Below are 23,295 nucleotides of genomic sequence, written 5' to 3'. Positions count from 1 at the left end.
GGAGGTGCCTGGTGGGCTACAGTCCACAGGGTCAAAAAGAGTCAGATATGACTTAGCTACTAAACCACCACCACCAACCCACTTCTTTTTACAGCCAGACTAATCTGTGAAATCCTGATCATCCTCGCAGGCACACATTTGCCTAGACCGTGCTCCCTGTTTTTTCTCTAACAAATCACAGCCAATGTTTTAAGTCCCAGCTGAAGTTTTAACTTATCCATGTAGCTTTCCCTGACCTCCACACCCTAATGATTACAGGTTCTGGTGAACTACAGCAGATATCTGTATCTCTTTTAATGCTTAACTGCATATTATCTCCCCTTTAAAGCACATCCCCTTTCTTCTCACCTATCACTGTCATGTTCTGCAGACAATGTCATACTTCTGTGGTGCCCACAGTACTTAGCCCTGTGTTGGGCACAAAATGGGTGTTATACATAGAAAGTCAGGGGACAAAGATGCATTCTAGATATAACTGAGGAACTGAATATAATAATAGCTAACACTAACATATATGCTAGGCACTGATGTAAGAGTTTTACATATATTATGTGTGTTAGTCGCTCAGTTGGTTCTGACTCTTTGAGACCCCATGGAACCTGTCAGGCTCCTCTGTCCATGGAATTCTCTAGGCAAGAATACTGGAAATGGCAATTTCCTTCTCCAGGGGATCTTCCTGACCCAGGGATCAAACCTGGGTCTCCCGCATTGCAGGCAGATTCTTAACCGTTTGAGGCACCAGGAAAGCCCATATATGTTAGGCACTGATGTAAGAGCTTTACATGTATTAACTCATCTAAATCTCACAACAATCCTATGAGATGACTATCATCATTCCCACTTTACAGATGAGGAAATTGAGTCACAAAGCTAACAAATAACAGACGTGGGTTCAAACCCAGGCAGTTCAGCTCAGAAATCTCTACTCTTAACCATTTGTTGTTTCACCACCAATGAGGCGGGGAGAGGGACATGTTGCTGTAAAGAGGATGGAGCAAAGATGGGAGAAGAGTAGATGTTAAGGAATTAAATAATGGGGTAAAAAATAGAGAAGGAAAAAAGATTAGGGGTGATTATAAGTAAAAGACTGGAGAAGAAGGAACAATAGTAAGGAGGAGAATGAAGAACAAATAAAAGGTTAAAAATAGCAAGTCAGTCAATGTGGGTTGGGGAGATGAGAAAGACCCGGGAAAACCTGGAGGAGGGGCTGCCATGTTAGGCAGGACGCAGAGAACAAATAAAGAAAGGCCATTCTTACAAGATGGTGAAGGTGCCATTATAGGAGTTGGGCCCTGGCTCAGGCACTCTGTGGAGCTTCTGCTTTGCGCTCAGACCAACACACGACAGCGTCTCATCTTTGCAGGTACAGAGCTTACATACGTTGATGGTTGTGGTGGCATTCTGTATTGGTTGCTTCTTTCCTGGTATATGTTTTATAACAGGGGGACTTTTGGGTTCTGAAAATGGAGTCAAAGGAAAATGAACCATCTCAGATGGCCTTGACTGCTGAGATATGCTAACTCCCAGGTCCACAGTTGGGACTGTGGCTTGAGTCAGGTTTGGTGGTGGAAGTGTCACCTCTGGGAGAGCCGTGGTCTGCTGCAGGGCAGTAGAATATTCAGACCCCATAGCAGGTTGCGAGGTTATGGTGAGCTCCAGGTTCGCAGGATAAGTTGTGATGCTGGGTGATGTTGGAGGCTGACTTTGATCCTTACTTGGGGTCTCCTGCAGGGTTGGAGGAGGCTCAGTCTCTGTATTATTCACTGCGGTAACGTTAACTTCCACGTCCATAGGTTGAAGCGTGACTTCAGTCAGGTTTGCATGGGCAAGTGTCCCCTCAGGCTGTTCTGGAGGAGGAGCTGTGGTCTGCGGCAGAGCAGCAGAATGTTCGGACACCGTAGCAGGTTCTGGAGTTATGGTAAGCTCCAGGTTCACGTGATAAGCGGTGACGCCAGGCGACGCTGCCTCGAGTGCTGGACCTGTCACCTCGGAATACAATGGAGGCTGAGCTACAACTTCCTTAATGGGTTTTGGAGGCTGAGCTTGGGTCTGCTGCATGGTTGGAGAAGGTTCGGCCTCCACAGTAGATTGCGGAGTTAGTGTGAGTTCCAGGTCCAAAGATTGAAAGGTGACCTCGCTCAAGGTTGGGCGCTGAGACTGAACTGGCTTTGGATGTGGCACTGTTAACTCGGGGTATGGTGGAATAGCTGCAGTCTGCTGCAGGCCTGTGGAATATTCAGCCTCTGTCACAGGTTCTGGAGTTGTGTTAGGCCTCTGGCCCGATGGGTGAACTGTGACACTGGGCAGCAGTTGGCTCTGAGCTGGCACTGGAACAGTCACCTCTTGCTGCACTGGATGCTGACCTGGGGTCTCCTGCATGGCTGGAGAAGACACAGCCTCATTCGTGGATTCTGGAGTTATGGTAAGTTCCAGGTCCAAAGGTTGAACTGTGAACTCCGACAATTGAGACTGAACTTGCTCTGGATTTGGAAGCGTCACCTCAGGGGGTTTGGGGTGAAGAGCTGTAGAAGATTCAGCTTCTACAGTAGGCTTTGGAGTTACAGTAGGCTCCGGGTTGAGAGGCTGAACTGGGGCACTGGGCAGTGTTGGATTCTGAGCTTGATACTGGCCTGGAGTTGAATCAGCCACAACCTCCTTAGGTGGCTCCACAGGCTGAGGTGGTAGCTCCTGCATGGTTGGAGAAGGTTCTTCCTCCTTGGTGGGCTCTGGCTTTATGGTAAGTTCAAGGTCCAAAGGTTGAACTGTGACCTCAGTCAAGGTTGGATGCTGCACTTGAACCTGCTCTGGATTAGGAAGTGTCGCCTCCAGGGGTGTAGAAGGTTCTGGAGTTACAACAGGCTTCTGGGCCAAAGGTTTGACTGTGGCACTGGTTAAGTTTGAATGATGAGTCTGATCCTGTTCTGGTGTTGAAAATGTCACCTCATAAAGCACTAGAGTTTGTGCTACAACCTCTGTAGGTGGCACTGGAGGCTGAGATGGGCCGCCCTGCTGGGCTGGAGAAGGTTCTGTCTCTTTAAGGGGTGGGGCTGGGAACTCCTCTTGGTTTGGAGAAGATCCTACATTCTGAGGGGGCCGTAGAAGCTGAGGAAGGGTCCCCTGAGGGACTGGAAGTGGTTCCACCTTTTCAGGGGGTTCTGATGTCTGAGTCTCAAGCACCTGCTGTGTGGGAGAAGACACCACCTCCTTGGGGGGCTTGAGAGATACAGTTGAGCTCCCCTGGGGAACCGGAGACTGAGCTGGGCGTCCCCCCTGGGCTAAAGAAAGCTCAACCCCCCCAGGGGGATCTGGAGTATGAGCAGCATTCTCCAGCTTCACTGGAGAATGTAAAAGGTCTTTAGTTGAGCCTGGAGTTAGGACAACCGCCAGATCCACGGATTTAGCAGTGATATGAGGCAACACTGGACCCAGAGGTGAGACTGTTACCTCATTCTCTCCTAAAGGTTGAGTAGCAGCATCGTTGGTGTCCTCTGGAGGCTGAGCTGGTTGCTCATGCTGGACCAAAAAAAGTTCATTTTCAGAGGCAGTCAGTGGCTGATTTGAAACCTCTTGCTGGACTGACAAAGGTTTTAACTGCCCAGGGGACACTGTAGACTGAGCTGAGGTTTCCTTTTGGGGTGGAGACGTTTTAACCTTATTAGTGAATGCTGGAGTGATGGTGAGTGCAAGATCCACAGGGTTGACAGTGGCGCTGGGCCGCTGCAGAAGTTGACCTAGAGAGGAAACTGTTGTCACATGATGTTCTGGAGAGATAACTATAATTTCATTAGAGAGCTCGGGACGCTGAGCTGTGGCCTCCTGCTGGGGTGGAGAAGGTATAATCTCATGAGCCTGTGGATTCTGAGCTGGCGTCTCCTGTTGTTCTGAAGGTGTAATCTGGGTAACAGCCTCTGGAGATGGGACTGGAGCTGGCACTTGAACTGGCAAAGGTTCGACTTCCTCAGGCAACTGTGAAAGCAGCGTGGGGGCCTCCGGCGGGGATGCAGAAAATTCTGCATTAGTAAGGGGCGCTGAGGACTGAGCCAAAGGCATATGCTGACTTGGAGAAAGTCCTGCCACCGGAGTGGGTTCTGTGGTTATGGTAAGCTCAAGATCTGCAGGTTTGACAGTGACATTGGATATGCTTGAATGTTGAGTCGGTTGCTCCAGCAGTGTTGCAGCAGATTCTGTCTCCACTGGAGACAGACCTTGGGTCTCCTGCTGGGTGGGAAAAGATTCGGCCTCATTAGGGGACTCTGGAGACAGAGCAGCCTCTTCCTCCTGGACTGGAGAAGGTCCAGCTACTCCAAGAGAGTCTGACAGCTGAGTCAGGGTCTCCTGCTGGGTGAGAGAGGGTTCAACTTCCCCAGTAGGCTCAGAAGGCTGAGTTAGTTGTTCTTGTTCACTTGAAGAAGGCTCAGCTTCCTCAGGCGCCTGGCCTGTGGTCTCCTGCTGGGTTGGAAAAGCTTCATCTTCCCCAGTAAGCTCAGAAGGCTGAGCCGGTTGCTCCTGCTCACTTGAAAGTTCAGCCTCCCCCAGGGTCTCTGGAGGCTTCTGCTGAGTTGCAGGAAATTTAGTTTTCTTAATGAGCGTAGGAGTGATGGTAAGTCCCAAATCATGAGGTTGAAATGCAACACTGTGCAGTTTTGAATGAACCTGATGCTGAATGCCAGGTCGAACTACTACTTCATCGCTCATTGGAACTTGGAATACATACTCAGTAGGGAACCCTGGAGCTTGAGTTGGGGTCTCTTGATGGAGCAGAGGAGATGCAACTGTCTCAGGGTGCTTTGGAGGTTGAGACAGGGCCTCCGGCTGGACTGGAAGAGTTTCAACCACATCTTGTAGCTCTGGAAACTCAGATGGGGCCTCCTGTTGGGCTGGAAAAGGTTCAACCTCCTCAAAGTGCTCTGGAGGTTGAGACAGGACCCCCAGCTGGACTGGAGAAGGTTCCACCTCTTTAGTCACTTCTGGAGTCACGGTAAGCACTAGATCCAGAGGTTTAACAGTGACATTGTGCAAGTGTGACTGCTGAACTTTATGATGCGCTGCTGGTCGAGCTACAGTCTCCTTAGGTGCCTCCAGAGGCTGAGACAGAGCCTCCTGCTGAAGTAGAGGTAGTTCTACCTCGTTGGTGTGCTCCAGATGCTGAGCCTGGGCCTCTTCCTCGGATGAAAAAGATTCAGCCTCCTCAGGCGTCTCTTGTCGGGATGAAGATTCGTACAGCTCGGTGGGCAACGGTCGGGAAGTGTGGTACTCCTGCTGAGATGAAGAAATTTCAGCCTCAGGGGGCTCTGGAGTTTCATCTGGGCTCCCCAGAAAATCCATAGGTAGGCTCTCCTCAGGATAAAAGGCATCCATATTGGAATCTAAATAATCATCCTGCAGTTCTTCTAGACCCTGATTTTTTTTTCCAAGTTGTCTTGTAGTTCCAACAACAACTTTGGCAAGCGGTCGATGCTTAACGAGATCTTTCTTCAGGTTTGAGGGTGAAACAATAAACTTCGTTGGTTTTGAGCTCTTACTACCTAGAGGTGGAATAAGTATTTCAAATGATTGGTGATTTTCAGCCTGATCTAGACCTATAGTTTTAGCCTTACTTTTGTGTTGAGGAGGCAGAACCAAGGCTTGATTCTGATCCCAATCTAGCACTGGAACCGCTTCTGGGAGCTTTTGATGCTGGGTTAGCTTGTCATCCAGATCCTCGTGTAGAATAGCAAACTTATCTGGCTCTGCCAACAGCTCTCCAGCTGAATCCGAGTCCAGGTATGGAACCAGAGTCTCACTCAAATCCTCATGAGGCAGGGCCAACATGTGGTCTGGAGAGGAGAAAGTCAAGTAATTAAAGCCCCCCGGCTCTGCCAGGGGTGTGAGTGCATGGGGCAATTTGGGCGGGAGGTCAGAGGAGTGTGAAGACCAGGGCTCAGTCAGCCCTGGGGGGTCGGAGGTCAACTGGCCAGGGCCCTGGGCCCACTCCAGAGGCTGAGCTGCCTGAACCAAAAGCCACAACGGTTGCCAGGTAAGGAGGAGCCGTGGGGACCAGAGGCGCAGCCGGGACATGACATGCGGAGGCTCCCGGGCGCAGCGACCCAGGCCAGTGGGGCGCCGGCGCCGCCCCTGAGCGGGAGCCGAACCGTTATGTGAGCCCGCAACGCGCGCGCACCCTTAGCAACCGCGCGCCCCTCCCCCGCCCCGCGTCCAGCCCTTTATTTACGACACCTTTAGTTACGCCACCTTTATTAGGTTCGAACCAATCTGCGCCATCTGAGTGCGCCTTTTCCCCAGAGTCACCAGGGCGCAAACCAAGCCATCCTTCCTCTCGCACAGGTGACAGTGACCTCCGGCCGGGCCCTCTCCCCAGCCTCCCCCAGCCCCTCCTGGCTCCGTGCAACCAGGCAGGATTTGGGCTGCAGACCTAAATGGCCCTGGACGCTGGCAGCCCAGGGGTTGGGGGAGGAGTGGAAGGGGATGCAGAGCTTCCCAAGGAAGCTCCAGAGCCAAGTATTCCAGGAAATTCATTAGTGCTAGTCCAGTTCTGGCACTGTGAACTCTTCCTCCTCAAAGCTGAAGTCTGAGAGGCATTCTTCCTCCCCTTGGCCACACGGCTTCCAGGAAAAGCAGCTGACCTGCAAAATGAGCAGCACTAGTTAGGGTGGCGGGAGGGGAACACACCTTACAATTTTAAAGTTATTCAAAAATGTTGCTCTTTCCTCTAAACTCTCAGTACCCAAGTCTGGTCATTAATTCACCACTCTGCTATTAGGGGTTACCACCAAATCAGTGATGACTTCAAAATTTCTGTAGGAGAGGCTTTGGGCAAGTGAGCAAGTCATTCTGGCAAAGAATGTCCAACCAAGTGAATGGCCCTTTACATTACCATGGGAAAACTTGCCCCATCCCACCTTGTTTCAACAGAGCCATTAATCTAGAAAAAATTGCAGTGTCACTTTACAGAGCCCTACTCTGTGTACACGCCTGGAGAAAACACTTAAGATGTTAAAAGTCAGCATGTTAAATAATTTTCTTGAAATACTGTAACTAAGCATGCAGTTTACTTTCTTCACAGTCCTTTTAAGTAATCTAGTCCTTTTTCTTTGGCACGACCTCTAACATCTAAACTCCAAGAGAAAGGGAGCTTCATCTTATCCCCACTGTCTAACCTAACGGTTTTTTAAATGGAACTGATTCGAAGACTGGCCTCATTTAGGAACGGATTTGTTTTTATAATCAGGTTTCCAAAATCTTTAGCATCAATACCGAATCCTTTCCTCTCTCATTTCACAGGAGGCTAGCCTTCTAAAAGCCCAAACTTGGACATGTTTGAAGTTTCCATGACTTATTTGATTTAAATTGAATTAAAATAATTATTTTGTGAATGAAAAGCTTTCAAAATTTTTGTTTTTAAGGACATAACCACCTTTTCTGTCTCTACTTTCTTCTCTTCAAAACAAACTTTGCAACATTGGGGTGGGTTAAATAATCAGAAATCTAGCCCCAAATTAAGTTCTCAATGACATGAAACACATTTTTTGCTCTTTTTTTTTTTTTTTAATCCTATATGGTACATGAATGTTTTCTTTTAAAAATTACTTTGACAACTTAATCCCTGATTTGAGGCATTCATATAATTGGTTTACAAAAAGGTCCTTCAGCAAAATATTTCACACAAAATACATATGAGATCTGGGTAAAACACATTATTTGAAAGGCATTAATACATTAATACAGTTTCCACACACTGTAGCATAATCACAACAAATTAAAGCCATAATTACTTTGTTTCCAAATGCCCGCAATTCTGTTTGAGGGGAGTTCTAAGAGGCCTGTGTCTTCTCCTGTGTCCACAACTGTTCAAGTACCTCATGGTCCTCAACTCTGCTCTCCAAATTTCAAATAAGGGGTCAGAGAGAAGGCTCAGACATCAGGAAAAGTCCTAGAAACTTCCTACTTCAAAAGCAGTTTCAGAGTTTCACATTTCCCTAAGGAGGATGGAGCTGAGCAGACATGCCAAGAATCTTCTGGTTGTTTTGAATTACGGCTACCCTGGCTTTGTATCCCTTGAGTCTTTCTCTCCACATACTTGAATTAAATCCTGTAGTTCCTCTTCAGTTCTAGCATCTGTGACTTCTTCACAGGATCTATACGCCACAGCTATTTTACCACTTTCTGAAATAGAGTTAACAAATATCAATTCAGAAATTTTGTTCCAAAACTTCCTGTGCACAATGGTAGCATCCAATAATTAGACACTCTTTTTATTTCTAAAAGCAGAAAACAAGAGCATTTTCCTAGCAGTTCCCACATCCAACACATATCATTACTATTTGTGATACCACTGGACTATACAGGAAATGTCATATTAGAAGTGAGGCAAATGTCTACTACTTGGGACCAAAATTCTACCAGATGCAATGAACAAAGCTTTGGAGAGAGAATTTTACTGGCCTATGTACCTTTTGGACTACACAGCTTCCCTCAAGGCAAACTACAGCCACCAGGCTTTTCGGTTTAAGGAATTTTGAGTGCATATAAGGAACACCATTTGCATATTGCTGCTGCTGCTGCTAAGTTGCTTCAGTTGTGTCCAACTCTGTGCAACCCCATAGAGGGCAGCCCACCAGGCTTCCCCCGTCCCTGGGATTCTCCAGGCAAGAACACTGGAGTGGGTTGCGATTTCCTTCAACGCATGAAAGTGAAAAGTGAAAGTGAAGTCGCTCAGTCACGTCTAACCCTTCGCGACCCCATGGACTGCAGCCCACCAGGCTCCTCTGTCCACGGGACCCTCCAGGCAAGAGCACTGGAGTGGGCTGCCATTGCCTTCTCCGATTTGCATATTAGGGATAGGCAAACAACCTAGACAGTTAGTTTGGTTCTCAAAGGTTGTTACTGGAATTGACAGCTCATGGACATTCTGCCTGGTGACCAGAGAAGTCAAACTTCACTGGAACGACTGTCCAGGCTGGAAGGCTGACACCAGTCCAAGGTCAATTCTGACAAGCAAATAAGGTCTCTGACAACTTAGCTGGCATTTCTCAGTCCCTAAGCCTGCAGGGCTGTGAAACAGGGGAGCAATTCTGTTCCAGGGATCTACCAACCATGAAGTTTCCATTGGGCACAGCCTGTGACATTTTCACCCTATATAACTCAATAGGATACATAATCAAGCTATTCAATAGCATGATCACATTCAAGGCTCACAAAAATGTGTATAAGAATCGTATTCACCCAATATATCAGAAATGAAAACTGAAATTGATTCCAAAACATAATCTAATCAATTCTTCAAGAAAACAACGATAATAATCATCATTGAAATATTTTGTCTGCTTACTATGTTCCAGGCATGGTTCTAAGACTTTTACATTCATTACCTTATTTACTCTTACAATATCCCCCACAAGGTAAGCTGAATTACTAACCCTATTTATAGATAAAGAAACTGTAGCTTAGGGATATTTAATACCTTCAAATCTCTCTGGCTAGAAAACCTAAAATTGCAACAACAACAAAAATCTAAGAGACAAAGTCAGGACTCAAACACAGGTGTCCAAGGCTTATAGTCACCATACTATTCCGTATGATAAGTCAGCAATCGAGAAACAAGAAAGGGATCAAACACCTTCTGTATGAACTGAGGCAAGTCAGTCTACATCTAAACAGTGGGGACAATAATATTTGTGTCATTTTTCTCATAAATGCCACAAAGAACAAATTTGAGACTGTTGCTGTGCAAACATTTAGTAACTGAAAGAATATGTAGTGTTTTATTTATTTTTAAACATTTTTTTTTTTTTACTTTTTATTTATCTATTTACTTGGCTGTGCCAGGTCTTAGTTGTGGCATGCAGGATCTTTAGTTGTGGCATGTGGGAGCCACATGCTACTTCCCTGATGAGGGATCAAACCCAGGCCCCCTATATTGGGAGCACAGAGTCTTGGCCACTAGACCACCAGGGAAATCCCTATGTAGTGTTTTAGATAACCATTATTTTCATCCAGTTAACTTTTCAAATAAGTTTAATTGCTCATTGAAACTGAAGTACTATAAGGACAATCAAAAAAAGTCTTACCTAAAACCACAATCTGCAGTTTCTGGAATGCATCTGTCATAGCCTTCTGAATAGCAAGCTTCTGGGTTTTCTTCCTTTTCATAAGGAGTGATAATCCTAGTGATAAATCCAACCAAAACAAGTGAATTTAAAATGCTTATCTGGATAACTGATTTCTAGGTTATATGTTTAAAAATTTAAAAATGCACCTGTGATTCTTAGATCATTATCTTAGTGACTAAGGGTGAACACAACACTAGGGTATGGTTGAATGGCTATGATGTAGTTATATTCCGGCACGGCACGTTTTTCCTGCTCACATCTATTCTTGAAGTTCCTGGAATACTAGATGGGAGATGAAAGCCAAGAACATGACACAAATCTCTCATTACTCACAGATTCCACATGGACAAGCTACAGCCACGCTCCTGCAGACTCATGCATTGAGAGGGCTGGATTCACACAGTGAGACAGATGATCTGGTCTCTCCCCAGGCATCACTCACTCAGGTGGATGGTGGGGCCTCCTCCACTCCCTTTGCTAACAGCCCTGCTTCTGACTGAAGCCCAAGTGCCATGGGAATCCATACCAATGGGAATCCCCTTTCCAGGGATCTACATTTGACTTTCTCCACTCAAGCCCTTCCATAGGAGGCAAAGGACTGAACCTTTACACAAGAGTTGATTTAAATCTTTAGAGAATGATTTTGTTGGGATAACTGAAGGCCATAAGAGATCTGTATTTGAAGGACTATTTTAGCAGAAAACAAATTATTAACCAAAAATGGAAAAAAAAAACCAAAAACCTTAATTTTCCCTCCTCCTTGGCAGGCAGTCAGTTCTAACACTCTAAAGTTCATGGTCCTGTCAGGTTTTGCCTAAGTTAAAAACCTGTGTGGCAAAGGAGAAAAACTCTGCCCTGGACTTCAGCTGCTTGGCAAAGGTGATGATGTATCTGAAAAGGCGAGTTTCAGAAAGAAAGGAAAACAGACCTTCTTCCAAGTTATCCAAAGGTTCCTCAGCCATGCCAACTCCTAGACTTCTGCACTCGTAGGATGGCAACACCACCTCTAAAGCACAGAAGAACTTCAGGCTTTGCTTCTGAAGAGGTGCCATAATATCTTCATTTTCCCTTTCTTCTTCAGGGTCAGAAAGATCCTGAAGCTGTTAGGATTTTGAATTAAAGGTTATACTTCAAAATATTCTGTTTTGAAAAATAAAAAACTCCATCAATCCCAGTTAATAGTTGAGGTGTCCTATAGCTTCAAAATCAAGTGAGATTTGCAAATGAATTACTAGGTACAGAGAACTATTTTTTATTATATATCACAAATACTGGAGAAAATTATGGACACCACCATTTAAGTCACTGAGATGATCATGAATTCTAGGTGGCATGTCCATGCTCAGATACTTCCATGGGGAAGTCTTTCCCATCTCCTCCCTGTAGCCCATTTCTAGTTTTCTTTCTAAAGTCTAGGAGTTCAATGTTGAAAGGGGCCTGGTTGGTCAAAGAAAAACTACAGAGTTTACCTTGATGATCCTTTTTGACCATCCATTGAAACCAAAGTAGTAATTTGCCAATTCCTGACATCTGGAGCTGTTTAGGGCAAGGGCATTGTGTTGAACCGCCTTATGTTGGGTGCCAAGACGAATCTAAAGACATAAGAAACCTAAAAATATCACAATCTGACATAGACTTATTTTGGATATACCTGTTTGTCAATACCAGTTTCATGTTGTGTTGTTTAGTTGCTGAGTTGTGTCCGACTCTTTTGTGACCCCACAGACTGTAGCCTTCCAGGTTCCTCTGTCCATAGGATTTCCCAGGCAAGAATATTGGAGTGGGTTGCCATTTCCTCCTCTGGGGGATCTTCCCACCCAGGGAGTGAACCCGCGTCTCCTGAACTGCAGGCAGATTCTTTATCACTGAGCCACCTGGGAAACCCCAATCAATTTGAGTGGCTGTAAAGATTATATACGACATTTTAAACAATGAGTTCACAGTGAGCCCTAAATAAGTGTTCTTTATTATTTTTAATAAGTCAGTACTTTTCTGCATCATTTCCAGAACCCGATTCATCGGAAGGTTTCCCTAACCTCTGGTGGTGAAGGTGATGATGAACGCAACCAAGGAAGCCCAGCAGAAGCCTATTATAGGGCTGTGGGTAAGCAAAGGAAGAAAACTTTTAGTCATCTTATCCCCATCTTATCCTGCTTGAGAATATGACCTGAAGGGGAGATAAGATGGACCTGCCACTGAAGTAGGACCTTAATCTGTAGCACCCCCTCCCCAAGTTACTAACCCCTGTTAGAAGAGGGAATACACATATCTCTATAAATTTTATAAGTAACCAAAAGAATTAGAGGTTCATCTACATTAACAAGCTTCTTTGAGAGTAGAAGTATTTCCGGCATTATTTCTCCAAATAACTTACACAGTATCACTTTACTGTGGATTTTTTACATCACTAGCACTTTGTTAAATGTCTATTTCCATTTTAAACAGTATGTAGCATATAAATATATTAATAAAAATTCAAATAAAGTCAAAGCATTATTAATTCTTTATTTCTCTGTTTGTGCATCTTCCTCTATCACTAGTTTATGAACTTCTTAAGTGCTGGAAGGAACCATATCTTGTTACCAGGAACAAGCATAATTCTTGGCATATAATAGAGGACTGAGGGTCTGTTGACTCAGTGAATGAATGAAAGAATGAGTAAATAAGAAAGTGAAATTACCTTCTCCAACAGAAGCTGCCTGCTGGGAAGGAGAAATGAAGACTAATTTTTAAATGTTGAGTGTCTTGTAGGAGGCTAGGCCCTGTATGGTGAGTCATAATTCAGCTGTCCTGGACAATGAGGAAGCTTCAGAAGAGCTCTGAGCGTAGTAGAGACAGTCTACATCTGGGATAACCTTGCCACAGTTCTTGCTAGCAAACAACATATAATTAAACTAGGAAACAATTGGGAGGGGGGGTAAAAACTCAAGGTTCTGCATTACATAAAGAAATCTAATATGAATGCCCTTTCCTCTCAACTATATAGTGACTTACAGAATATTTCCTTCATTTCTCTATCAGTGATGGGTTTTATGGTGTGCAAATCTCAAAACCTAAGCTTACGGAATGGTCTTAATGTTCAGTATAAGAAAAAGAACTCATTACTCACAACTGATACCAAGTCATTATTTCATAATCTTTTCAGTAATATATAAGTGGGTACATGAAATGGTCACAGCCAGTAGCAGGCGGATTTTGGTCTCCAAATTAAAGAATGTTTGACATTCTTTATGAATGTCATTTCAATCATAGGGAGGAGAGCCCAGATTGAAGAAGGTGTGAAACAGGGTACAAAAGTGGGAAGTAGTGTACCTAGAGTCACGTCTGAGGACAGTTCTCAGATTCAATCAAGGTTAAACCAGTGAGGAAAGAAATATGAGTAAGAATAGGCAGCAAGGTCAGTGGGAAGTAGCCAGATCAAAAAACCAACCAGAGGGACTTCCCTGGTGATCCAGTGGTTAAGACTCCACCGTGCAAAGCAGGGGACGTGGGTTCAATCCTTGGTCAGCGAATTAAGATCCCACACGCCCCGGCGCCACAACTAAGATTCGACCCAGCGAAATAAATAAATAAATATTTAAAAAAAGAAGAAGCCAACCAGAGGAGACATTCAGTTATAAAGTGAAAGGCTTGGGAAATCTAAGCCTTACTCAGCTATTCAGAGGAATTGAAAAAATCCTTGGAAAAGGAATGGTGGCTGAATGGAGGCATATAATGAAATGTTCATTCTGGGGCTCTGGGGAAGTAAAACTGGCTAGCATGTTACTATGGAGCCATATTATTAGAATAATCATACACTAAAGAATATTTTAACCATTTTCTGGAAACCGAAGGGAGTTCTGAATAAGCAGTTTGAGAATGATGATGATGATGATAAAGCATCCTTTATGTTACAATGGACTAAAAACTTTGTCAAGCTCACACATTTAAAATTCATATAAAAATAACTATAAAGAACTCTTGTGAAGATTTCCTAAATTAAGGGGCAGCATAAAATGACATGGGGTTTAACATCAATAAGTTTGGGGTTGACCTCTAGTTTCCATATTTATTGTCATGAACCTTAAGTAAGTCAGTTAACCATCCTGAGCTCGAGTTTCTTTAAAAAAGAAAAGAAAGGGGGGTGGAGGGAAGAAATGGGGAGCTGTGGGGGGCAGTAAATGGAGCAATGCATCTGAAAGCATTCTGTAAACCAGAGCGCTTTACAAACGTTGGCCTATTCGTTTTAAATTCAGCACTTCATCCCAGCGGAGCGAGGAATTCCACATTTGGACCCACCTTCACTGGAGATTTCTGGAAAAGCTGCTTCTGGTTGCATGCCTTTTGGGCTCTGTGAGCATCCCTCGCTGAATAAAACTTGATGATGGCATAGAATCCAGGACCGGCCACTGCTGCGTTTGGGAAGACTCGGACCGAATACAGAAGGCCGAACTGGGAGAAGACTGTGAACAGAGAATGCTGTAGGGTGGTCCTACTTTAAGTAAGAGCAGGAAATTTCAAGCCCAGGAAACCAAATTGACCGTTCCCTTATATTCCCCCCAGCCCTTCGCCACAGGCAACGGTGGTGAGCCTGCAACTCCAAACACTTCTCATTTCACAAACAAATTTCCCTCTGAACTCCTAAGCTTCGAGAAGCACTAGGAGGCATTGTGAGGCCTGCTGGGAGCTATCTCCGAAAAATCTTTAAGGGCGAGTTGACCGCTCCAGTCGGCTCTAGAACTAAGATTCTTCTCAGCGAAGACCACAGGCGGGCGAGGTGCTGAAGCAGGGCCCCGGGGCTCCCAATTACTAGGGCGCTAGGCGGCTTTCTCCATCCCTCCCTCCACCCCGGCCTGGCTCACTTGCAAGGCCTCGGCCGTGGGTCCAGAGCTCAGTTCCCACACAAGCAAGGTTTTGTCACTCCCTGTGGGAACCGCAAAAGGTACCAACTCCGCCATCCTACCGTCACCGCGCGTGCGCGGCTCGAGAGCAGGCCGCACTGCGCCTGCGCACGGCGCGCCCGCGCTTTTTTAAAAGGAGCGCGTGAGGGGGTGTGGCCAAGGGAGTGAGACGAGGGCGGGGCTCGTACCTCCCCTTCGCCCCGCCCACTCCTGGTGGGTCTCCGCCTCTAGTTCCCCTTCCGCAGCTCCGTCGCCGGGGGGACTTTGGAGTTTAGTGATTTTACACAAGTGTATTTTGTGGATTGAGTCCAAAGGGTTAGTTTATTGGATCGGAGGGTGCGGACTTTGTAGCAGCTGGCTTCATCTTCAGACTCCCAGGGAAGACTAGAGTACTAAGTAGTTAGCAGTAAATACCCACTGAACTTTAAAATTTTAGATGTCCCGACTCTGTGAGAAATGACCACCAAAGATGCAACACTTGGACTTAAGAGTGTTTGTTTTCATGAGTTTTAAATATGCAAATCAAGGTATAACTTATTAAAGCCATCAACAGTCTAGTTTGAAATCCTTAAAAAGCTGGTTTCTAGCCCTTTTTCCTAAAGTACCCCCAAATCACCTGCCATATTTCTGCACCCCTACCACGACTTTCTCCACTTCAATATATCAGAACTTTAGCCTCACTCATTACCTACTTCTGAGCTCTTTTACTTCAAAAACAGTTGACTTTAGAGGAATAACATGGATCTTGACACTGTTTCAAACCAATAACTACAGATTTTATTATCCATTTCATTATTCTTGCATTCATTGTATGTGTCCATTTATTCATTGTATCCATTGTTCACAGATGTCCCTGCTTCTCCAGCTGGATTATGACCACATGAACAACAGTTACCATTTATCATCCTTCTTCTAGTACCTGGGCTTCCCTGGTGGCTCAGAGGTTAAAGCGTCTATCTGCAATGCGGGAGACCTGGGTTCGATCCCTGGGTCGGGAAGATCCCCTGGAGAAGGAAATGGCAACCCACTACAGTATTCTTGCCTGCAGAATCCCATGGACGGAGGAGCCTGGTGGACTACATTAGTCCATGGGGTCGCAAAGAGTCAGACACGATTGAGTGACTTCACTCACTTCACTTTCTAGTACCTAGCACACACTCATAATCTATTAGGTACTCAAATATAGGTGGAATTAATCATGAATAAATTAACACATCCTTTGCACAAGGAATGGTTTAATAATTCCAAAAAATAGAGAAGCTTCTTTCATCGTGGTCTTCTTGGTTTGCAAATGACAGTCAGGAACCAGGGACCTGGGCCTGGATGGGAACAAGGAGGAAGCCCTAGAAAACCATTTATTCCTGGGGCTCTGGTCAGTTTTATTTGTAAATGGGAAGGGAAGAAAATAACATGAAGTGGAGGCAAGAGGAAGAAGGATTGAAGAATTCCCGAGTGAGGAGAGGAGTTCTGGAATGACTCCACCACAGGCCTGCTCCCTGCCTCACGCCAGGTGACAGCCTGTCATCCAGTAGGAGAGGGGCCTGCCGGCGCAGTGCAGCCTCCACTTCACCCTGCGGGGAGAGAGAAGAGTGTTCTTGCTTCCTGCTTAGCAGCAGCTTCTTTACACATGACCCAGCTTTCCGTGAGTATTCCATACCAAGCAATGCCCAGAAACCCCTTCATTCCCAGCTCTCTACTGGGTCCTCCTGTGGCCCCTCTGATTCTTCCTTTAATTTCTGTCATCCATAGTGTTTGCTCTTTCCCCCTACTTAGAACACTTCCACATTTTCAAATCTTCAACTCCTTCTGAAGGGGGAGAGCACTTTTTTACAGGGCTGAGGGTTACTTGAAAAAAAAAAAATCCCAGGTGTGACTATTGACTTTCCCTCCAGAAAGGGTCAGCCCTAACAGTCATCAATGCCCCCTCCTCTCTCTCTCTCTCTCTCTTTTTTTGATAAAGTTGCTATGTGCATTCATTAAAAAAAAATTATTTATTTGGCTCTTCCGGGTCTTAGTTGCGGCATGTGGGATCTAGTTCCCTGACCAGGGATTGAACCTGGGCCCCCTGCTTTGGGAGTGTGAAGTCTTAGCCACTGAACTACGAGGGAAGCCCCAGTGCCCCTTATTTAACATGGTGTTTTTGGAGCATGCGGGCTTCCCTGGTGGCTCAGATGATAAGGAATCTGCCTGCAATGCAGGAGACCCAGGTTCAATCCCTGGGTAGGGAGGATCCCCTGGAGAAGGGAATGGCAAACCACTCTGGTGTTCTTGCTTTGGGAATTCCATGGACAGAGGAGCCTGGCGGGCTATAGCGCGTGGGGTTGCAAAGAGTCGGACATGACTAACACTTCACTTTGGAGCATGCAAGGTACTTAACTCTTTCTGTTATCAGTTTCTGGTAGAGGCAGCCATTTACATTGTTTATATATCCAGTTTGAGGCTTAGAAATGTTAAATAATCAACTCAACGTCCACCATAGTTAAGCTGGATCTGCAACACTCATCCTGCTGACGAACAACACTCTTTTTTATAGAAATGCTGCTGCCGGTTATGGAGAGAGGGTCCCATGGCAGCCGTGTTTATGTTGCTTAATTGCTTCCATCCCCACAGCTGAATGGAGCCAGGTCACCAGGTCCAAGCTGAACCCAACAGATCCTCTATCTGGACTAGGACTGAGCCTCACGGGTCTCCACGGTCGTTTAGGACATTAGCCCATAGATCCAGGGCAGACAGTCTGTCTGGTGGACTGTAGATTAGAGAAAGCCAGTCTGCAGAGGGAGTAGTGAGGCCAAGGCACCGAGAGAAGCAGAAACTTGCCAGGGAAGCCCCCAGCCCTGCTTCCATCCCTCTCCTGAAGCCTAACTGCACCCCTCGTGTGGGCCCAGCAAGACACCTTGTCCTCTCAGCATAAATCCACCCCTTCCCCCACCCCCCACCACACCCCCCTACTCCCGGCTAGCTAAAGTCATTCTGTTACTGCAGCCAAAAGAGTTTTGCTCAATACAGCATCAGAGAAAGAGCTAGATCCCAGATGCTGCAAAGTCAGAGTTCCTGCCACAGCCCCCATTTTTCTAGACTGTACAGAAACTCCTGACCTACTGTCCCTTTCTCTGTCACCACATCTTTCTTAAGGCTCTGCCCACTAACTTCATCCCAAAGTGACCTCCTCACCAGTTCTTCATTCCCCCCGCTCCGGATACAATCTTTTTTGCACAGTTGATAATTGCGAGAAGATTGGGGCTCAGCAGTTCTGAAAGAAAGGGAGAAAGAGAATACCCATGAAAGTGCTGGGGACAGTCCCAAAGACTGGCTCTCCCTGCAAGGCACCTCCCACCTAGAGGGTGAGAACTTCCAGTCGAGGCATGGCCTCCCTCTCAGAGGCCCATCTGGACATCCATACAATGGCTGGTGGACGTTGGGGGTGGCTGGGGAGTAGGGGCAGGAGGGTCAGGAGGACAGAGATTTGGGTCTGTTTACTGCCATCCTCCCTAGTGGATGGTGGTTCATCCCAAGTGTGGAGGTTTCTAGGGAAAGGAAAAGCCAAAACAGGCTGCACAGTGACCAAGGTGAATCCTGCCTAGGGAGCGAGGCTCTTCAGGTGAAGAGCTGAGGGCCATTCATCAGAGTTCAAAGGAGGAGATGAGGTCTCCTCCTCGTCAGAGGGTCATGGACCTGTGGAATCTTCTGGACTAGCCCTGAGGTGGGGACTTAGCACTTGATCTTCAGTCAAACCATTAGCCAAAGACAGCACTACTTGCTGGCAAGAGCTGAGCCATCAGGGCCGCCTGAGTGGCATTGGGTACTGGTTCTCTGAGCCTCAGTTTGCCCATCTGTAAAGTGGGGATCATATTAGTTTCTATCACATAGCAAGTTGGGTAAAATGAGCCATGTGTGCAAAGTACTGAGTGTGTAATACACTCAGTAAATGTTGGCGGCTGCACTGCTCCGCTCTACTGGCTGTGCAGAGCCTTTCTGGATCCTGAGAGCAGCCTGCAGAAGCTCCTGTGGGCATCCAGGGACACAGTCAAACCCCCTGCTCAGTAGAGGAATCCCCTAACTCCACGAGCCATCCCTCTGGGGGCTCTGCCAGGCTGTGCATCCCGTGAGTAGAGCCTGGTCATCTCTCTCACCTCTCCCACCCTGGGACCTGTGCCAGACCTTGACAGTCCACTTGGCAATTGTTTTCCGTGTGACTCTGGTAATCGTTGCACCAGTAGTGGCTGTTGATCTGGAAGATGCCATAGTCAAAGCTGCCATCTGTGTTTTCATTCACCTTTGTTATGTTGAAATCACTCTCTACGAAAGCCAGGCACAGCCCTTAGAACAGGGAGAAGAGGGTTTTCAGAGGGGGTGGCCAAGCTGAGGGAGAAGGAAGATGGAGGAGAAAGGGATGAGGAATCAGAAGAAAGGAACAAGGGCTGAGACGCTGGATGGGGCTGGCAGGCCAGAAACATCCATCAGCTTCTCCTCTCATTTTTCAGTCCATTCACCAGCCACCCATCAGTACAACCACTCATGCATCCATCTGTCCATCCATCCTTTCTGCACTTAATGATCACCGACTGTGTGCCAGAAACTGTGCAAAGCCCCGAGAGGGACATTTAGCTGGGTCAAATGCAGATGCTGCCTTCAAGGAGCCTATAGAGTAAGAATGAAACTATGGACCTAAAAAACCCACAAGGCAAAATAAAAGGAGACAGTGTTGTAAGGTAGATATGCACAAATTCTGGGCCAAAAGGAGCTATCTCTACTGTGGAGCGGGATAAAGCCTTTACACTGGCTGTTCGCACTGCCTGGAATGCTCTTCCCCCAGACGTTTGGGGGACTGGATCCTTTTTTCTATTCAGCACTTCTCAAAGTCACCTCCTCAGAGAGGCCTTCCTTGACTTCCCCTTCTAAAACAGTGTCACCCATCACTCCCCCTGACTTATCCTTCTGCAGAGCATTTATCACCACCAGGAAGCACTTCATATATCTGTGTGTGTGTTTCTTGCTGCCTCTTCCCCTAGGATGTCAATACTGTAAGAGGAGGAGCTATGTTGAAGTCTGCACCCCCAGCACCTACAGTCATTCCTGGGACATAGTAAGTGCTCAGTTAATAGTGGTTGAACAAATATGGAATGTTGGGAAAGCCTTCTTGGAGAGGGCTGCTTTGTTCATTTGACTTTGAAAAAACAAATAAGAGAAGAAAGAAAGATGGCCACTGAGGGCACGACCGTGGGAGGAGGAAGGAGCAGGGTGTGAGGAAATGTCACTCACAGTCAGTCAGGGAGTAGCCCTCAAACCCATCCAAGTCCTCCTGGTGCAGCACCTTGGCCAAGTCACAGCGGCCGATGAGGCTGGCTTGATTCACAGCAACGAGGCAGCTGACCAAGGAGATGAGCAGTGGGCTTGTCATCCTTGGAGGGGAGGAGGCACAGTGGAGGGTGAGCAGCAGAGGGCCTGCGGGGCCTGGAGTCTCCCAGACTGTCTCCTGGTCTTCTCCCGGGGAATCTGGAGAGGGCAGCCAAATGTCCTCACTCACTCACTGCTCCCCTCCTGGCTATTTCTCTTTCCTCTCATGTATTATTCTATAAATACTTTTTTTTTTTTTTGGTCTCCTGTTTGGTTTTTTATTCCCAATTTAAAATTAACAATGCTGGGGCATGTCAAATAGACATGTAAGCTGGCCTAAAGGGGTACCCACTAGCCAAATCTGGAATAATATTTTTGAGGTAACAACTTTACTGAGATATAATTGACAATATATAATTCATACACTATACACTTAATTCAGTTAAAGTGTGTAATTCAATCATTTTCAGATTGCAGTACTATGTGACTATCACCACAATCAACTTTATACTGTTTTCATCAACCCAAAAAGAACCCTCATATCTATTAGTTGTCACTCCCTGTTTCACTTCCCTATAGACTCTGGCAACCACTAACCTCCTTTCTGGGCTTCTCAGGTGGAGCTAGTGGTAAAGAACCTGCCTGCCAATGCAGGAGACATAAAAGATGCAAGTTCAATCCCTGGGTGGGGAAGATCCCCTGGAGGAGGGCATGGCAACGCACTCTAGTACTCTTTGCCTGGAGAATCTCATGGACAGAGGAGCTTGATGGGCTACATCTCAAAGAGATGGACACAACTGAAGTGACTTAGCATGCACACATGCAATCTGCTTTTTATTTCTATAGATTTGCCTGTTCTGAGCATTTCACATAAATGAAGTCATACAATATCTGGTCTTTTGCATTTGACATCTTTCACTTAACATAATGTTTTCAAGGTTCATCCATGTCATAGCACGTACCAGTATTTATTCCTTTTTCATGGCTGAATACCCTGGAGAAGGAAATGGTGGTCCACTCCAGTATTCTTGCCTAGAGAATCCCATGGACGGAGGAGCCTGGCCAGCCTACCGTCAGTCGTTGGGGTCACAAGAGTTGGGCACGACTGAGTGACTAAACCACGGCTGAATAATATTACATTGTATGGATATATCACAATTTGTTTATGTATTCATCAGTTTGTGGACACTTGAGTTGTTTCTACTTTTTGGTTGTTAGGAATAATGCTTCTATGAACATTCATGTACAAGTTTTTGTGTGGACAAATATTTCCATTCCTATGGATATATTCCAAACAGTGGAATTGCTGGGTCACATGGTGACTTAAAGTTTAAACTTTTGAGGAATTGCTAAACTTCCAAAGTGGCTGTACCAATTTACATTCCAATCAACCATGTATGAAGATTCCAACTTCTCCACATCCTCACCAATACAGTTATTAACTGTCTTTTTGATCAAAGCTATCCTAATGGGTGTGAAGTGGTCACACTGTGGTTTTGATTTGCCTTTGCCTGATCGCCCATAATGTTGATTGTCTTTTCACATGCTCATTGGCCATTTGTATGACTTTGGCAAAATGTCTTTTCATATCCTTTGCCCATTTTTTCAGTTGGGGCTTTTGTCTTTTCATTATTGAGTTGTAAGTGTTCTTTCTATATTCTGAACCTTATCAGATACATAATTTGCAAATATTTCCTCACATTCTGTGGGTCACTTTTCACTCTCTTGATGATGTTTCTTTGAAACACGAAAGTTTTAAATTTTGATGGAAGACCGATTTATGTATTTTTTTCTTTTGTTGCATGTGCTTTGGTATCATATCTGTGAAACCAATGAATGACGGTTTCCAAGATAATCTAGAACAATTTGGCCATCACAATAAATAATGATAGTTATTATCTGTGATAACTTTCACTCTATCAAATGATGATAACCCATTGAGTGAGATAGGAATCCATGAGTTCATAACAGTAATAGATAGTCAAATAGGTACATAATAGGGATGGGGTGGCTCTTTCTGACATGAAAATGCTGACGAATAAATGTGGAGGTAGGCATGAAGTTGAAAAATCACCATCCTGAAACCATCATAGATTGATCTGAGCAAGAAAGAATCAACAGTGGGTGCTAAATCAGAGGGAGTGGGAAGCTTAGTGAACTGAGTTTGTTCATGGCCCTAAAGTGTCTCCCCACAGATTGCATCTTAGTTGCATGAGAAAAACAGTAACAATACAGTGGAAAAACCAGACAGCATTTTGACTTCAGTCATATCGAGTGAAGTAAGTCAGACAGAGAAGGAGAAATATCTGATGATATCTGTTATATGCAGAGTCTAAAAAGAAATGATAAAAATGAACTTATTTACAAAACAGATACAGACTCACAGACTTAGAGAAAGAACTTATGGTTATCAGGGGGGAAGGATGGGGGGTTGCGGAAAGGGATAGTTAGGGAATTTGAGATGAACATATACATACACACTGCTATATTTAAAACGGATAACCAACAAAGACCTACTGTATAGCACAGGGAACTCTGCTCAATGTAATATGGACAAGAGGGGAATTTGGGGGAGAGTGGATACATGTCCCTTTGCTGGAAATGGAGAAGGAGGAAGGGAGACCATCTTGCCCTGTGCTTATACTGCTGCTGTCTTGTTTAGACCCTAAGTCGTGTTCAACTCTTTGCAACCCCATGGACTTAGCCCATCAGGCTTCTTCATCCATGGGATTTCCCAGGCAAGAATCCCTGAGTAGCTTGTCCTTTTATCCTCCAGGGGATCTTCCTGACTCAGGAATAGAACCCATGTCTCCTGCATTGGCAGGTGGATTCTTGACTACTATACCACCTAGGAAGCCTCGTGTGTGTGGGTTTCCTTAACTAGGTGTATGTTCCTGAAGGTTCCTCCGTCCACTGGCTTCATGAGTCTGGCAGTTTCTTGGACAAGATGGCTACCCTGACAGTCTGTCTCC

General features: G+C 45.6%; 3 protein-coding genes across 6 annotated transcripts in view; all 3 read right to left on the bottom strand.

Annotated features, from left to right (window-relative positions):
- LOC122439765 (leucine-rich repeat-containing protein 37A2-like) overlaps nucleotides 1–6,135 on the bottom strand; it is a 45,754-nt gene extending 39,619 nt beyond the window's left edge. Inside the window, exons 1-4 of the mRNA XM_043465558.1 lie at nucleotides 5,062–6,135; nucleotides 3,445–3,513; nucleotides 2,017–3,237; nucleotides 1,259–1,923 (exon numbers count right to left, since the gene is read on the bottom strand). Of these exons, the coding sequence (XP_043321493.1) occupies nucleotides 1,259–1,923; nucleotides 2,017–3,237; nucleotides 3,445–3,513; nucleotides 5,062–6,057 (2,951 nt within the window). The 5' untranslated portion in view covers nucleotides 6,058–6,135. The remainder of the gene's footprint in view (nucleotides 1–1,258; nucleotides 1,924–2,016; nucleotides 3,238–3,444; nucleotides 3,514–5,061) is intronic.
- An 82-nt stretch (nucleotides 6,136–6,217) lies between these two features.
- Nucleotides 6,218–15,079, bottom strand: RDM1 (RAD52 motif containing 1). 2 transcript variants are annotated; one of them, XM_043466102.1, is made up of 7 exons: nucleotides 14,951–15,079; nucleotides 14,388–14,567; nucleotides 11,579–11,701; nucleotides 11,038–11,209; nucleotides 10,068–10,163; nucleotides 8,078–8,163; nucleotides 6,218–6,623 (listed from the first exon to the last, which is right to left on the bottom strand). In XM_043466102.1, exons 1-7 carry the CDS (start codon nucleotides 15,044–15,046, stop codon nucleotides 6,522–6,524), a joined length of 855 nt encoding a protein of 284 aa, XP_043322037.1. In that variant the 5' UTR covers nucleotides 15,047–15,079; the 3' UTR covers nucleotides 6,218–6,521. The 2 variants fall into 2 exon arrangements, with proteins under 2 accessions (XP_043322037.1, XP_043322046.1); XM_043466111.1 differs by lacking the exons at nucleotides 6,218–6,623; nucleotides 8,078–8,163; nucleotides 10,068–10,163 and having other exon boundaries at nucleotides 11,102–11,249.
- A 1,128-nt stretch (nucleotides 15,080–16,207) lies between these two features.
- LYZL6 (lysozyme like 6) overlaps nucleotides 16,208–23,295 on the bottom strand; it is a 29,235-nt gene continuing 22,147 nt past the window's right edge. For all 3 annotated transcript variants that reach the window (XM_043466056.1, XM_043466075.1, XM_043466066.1), the window contains 4 exons: nucleotides 20,249–20,482; nucleotides 19,148–19,306; nucleotides 18,161–18,239; nucleotides 16,208–16,560 (listed from right to left, as the gene is read on the bottom strand). In XM_043466056.1, coding sequence (XP_043321991.1) covers nucleotides 16,491–16,560; nucleotides 18,161–18,239; nucleotides 19,148–19,306; nucleotides 20,249–20,387 — 447 coding nt within the window. In that variant the 5' untranslated portion in view covers nucleotides 20,388–20,482 and the 3' untranslated portion in view covers nucleotides 16,208–16,490. The remainder of the gene's footprint in view (nucleotides 16,561–18,160; nucleotides 18,240–19,147; nucleotides 19,307–20,248; nucleotides 20,483–23,295) is intronic.

This window comes from Cervus canadensis, chromosome 1, assembly GCF_019320065.1.
Source record: "Cervus canadensis isolate Bull #8, Minnesota chromosome 1, ASM1932006v1, whole genome shotgun sequence".
Classification (NCBI taxonomy): domain Eukaryota; kingdom Metazoa; phylum Chordata; class Mammalia; order Artiodactyla; family Cervidae; genus Cervus; species Cervus canadensis.
This window is presented reverse-complemented; position numbering and strand designations above follow the sequence as displayed.

Bases quoted from the DNA above. Each gene is read 5' to 3' on its own strand.
- RDM1 (XM_043466102.1), bottom strand. From the start codon at position 15,046: ATGGCGGAGTTGGTACCTTTTGCGGTTCCCACAGGGAGTGACAAAACC. The intron at 11,210-11,578 runs GTAAACTCTGTA...AAATCCTAACAG, and splicing joins GGTCAAAAAGGATCATCAAG to CTTCAGGATCTTTCTGACCC. The intron at 8,164-10,067 runs GTAAGACTTTTT...ACTCTATTTCAG, and splicing joins ACTGCAGATTGTGGTTTTAG to AAAGTGGTAAAATAGCTGTG.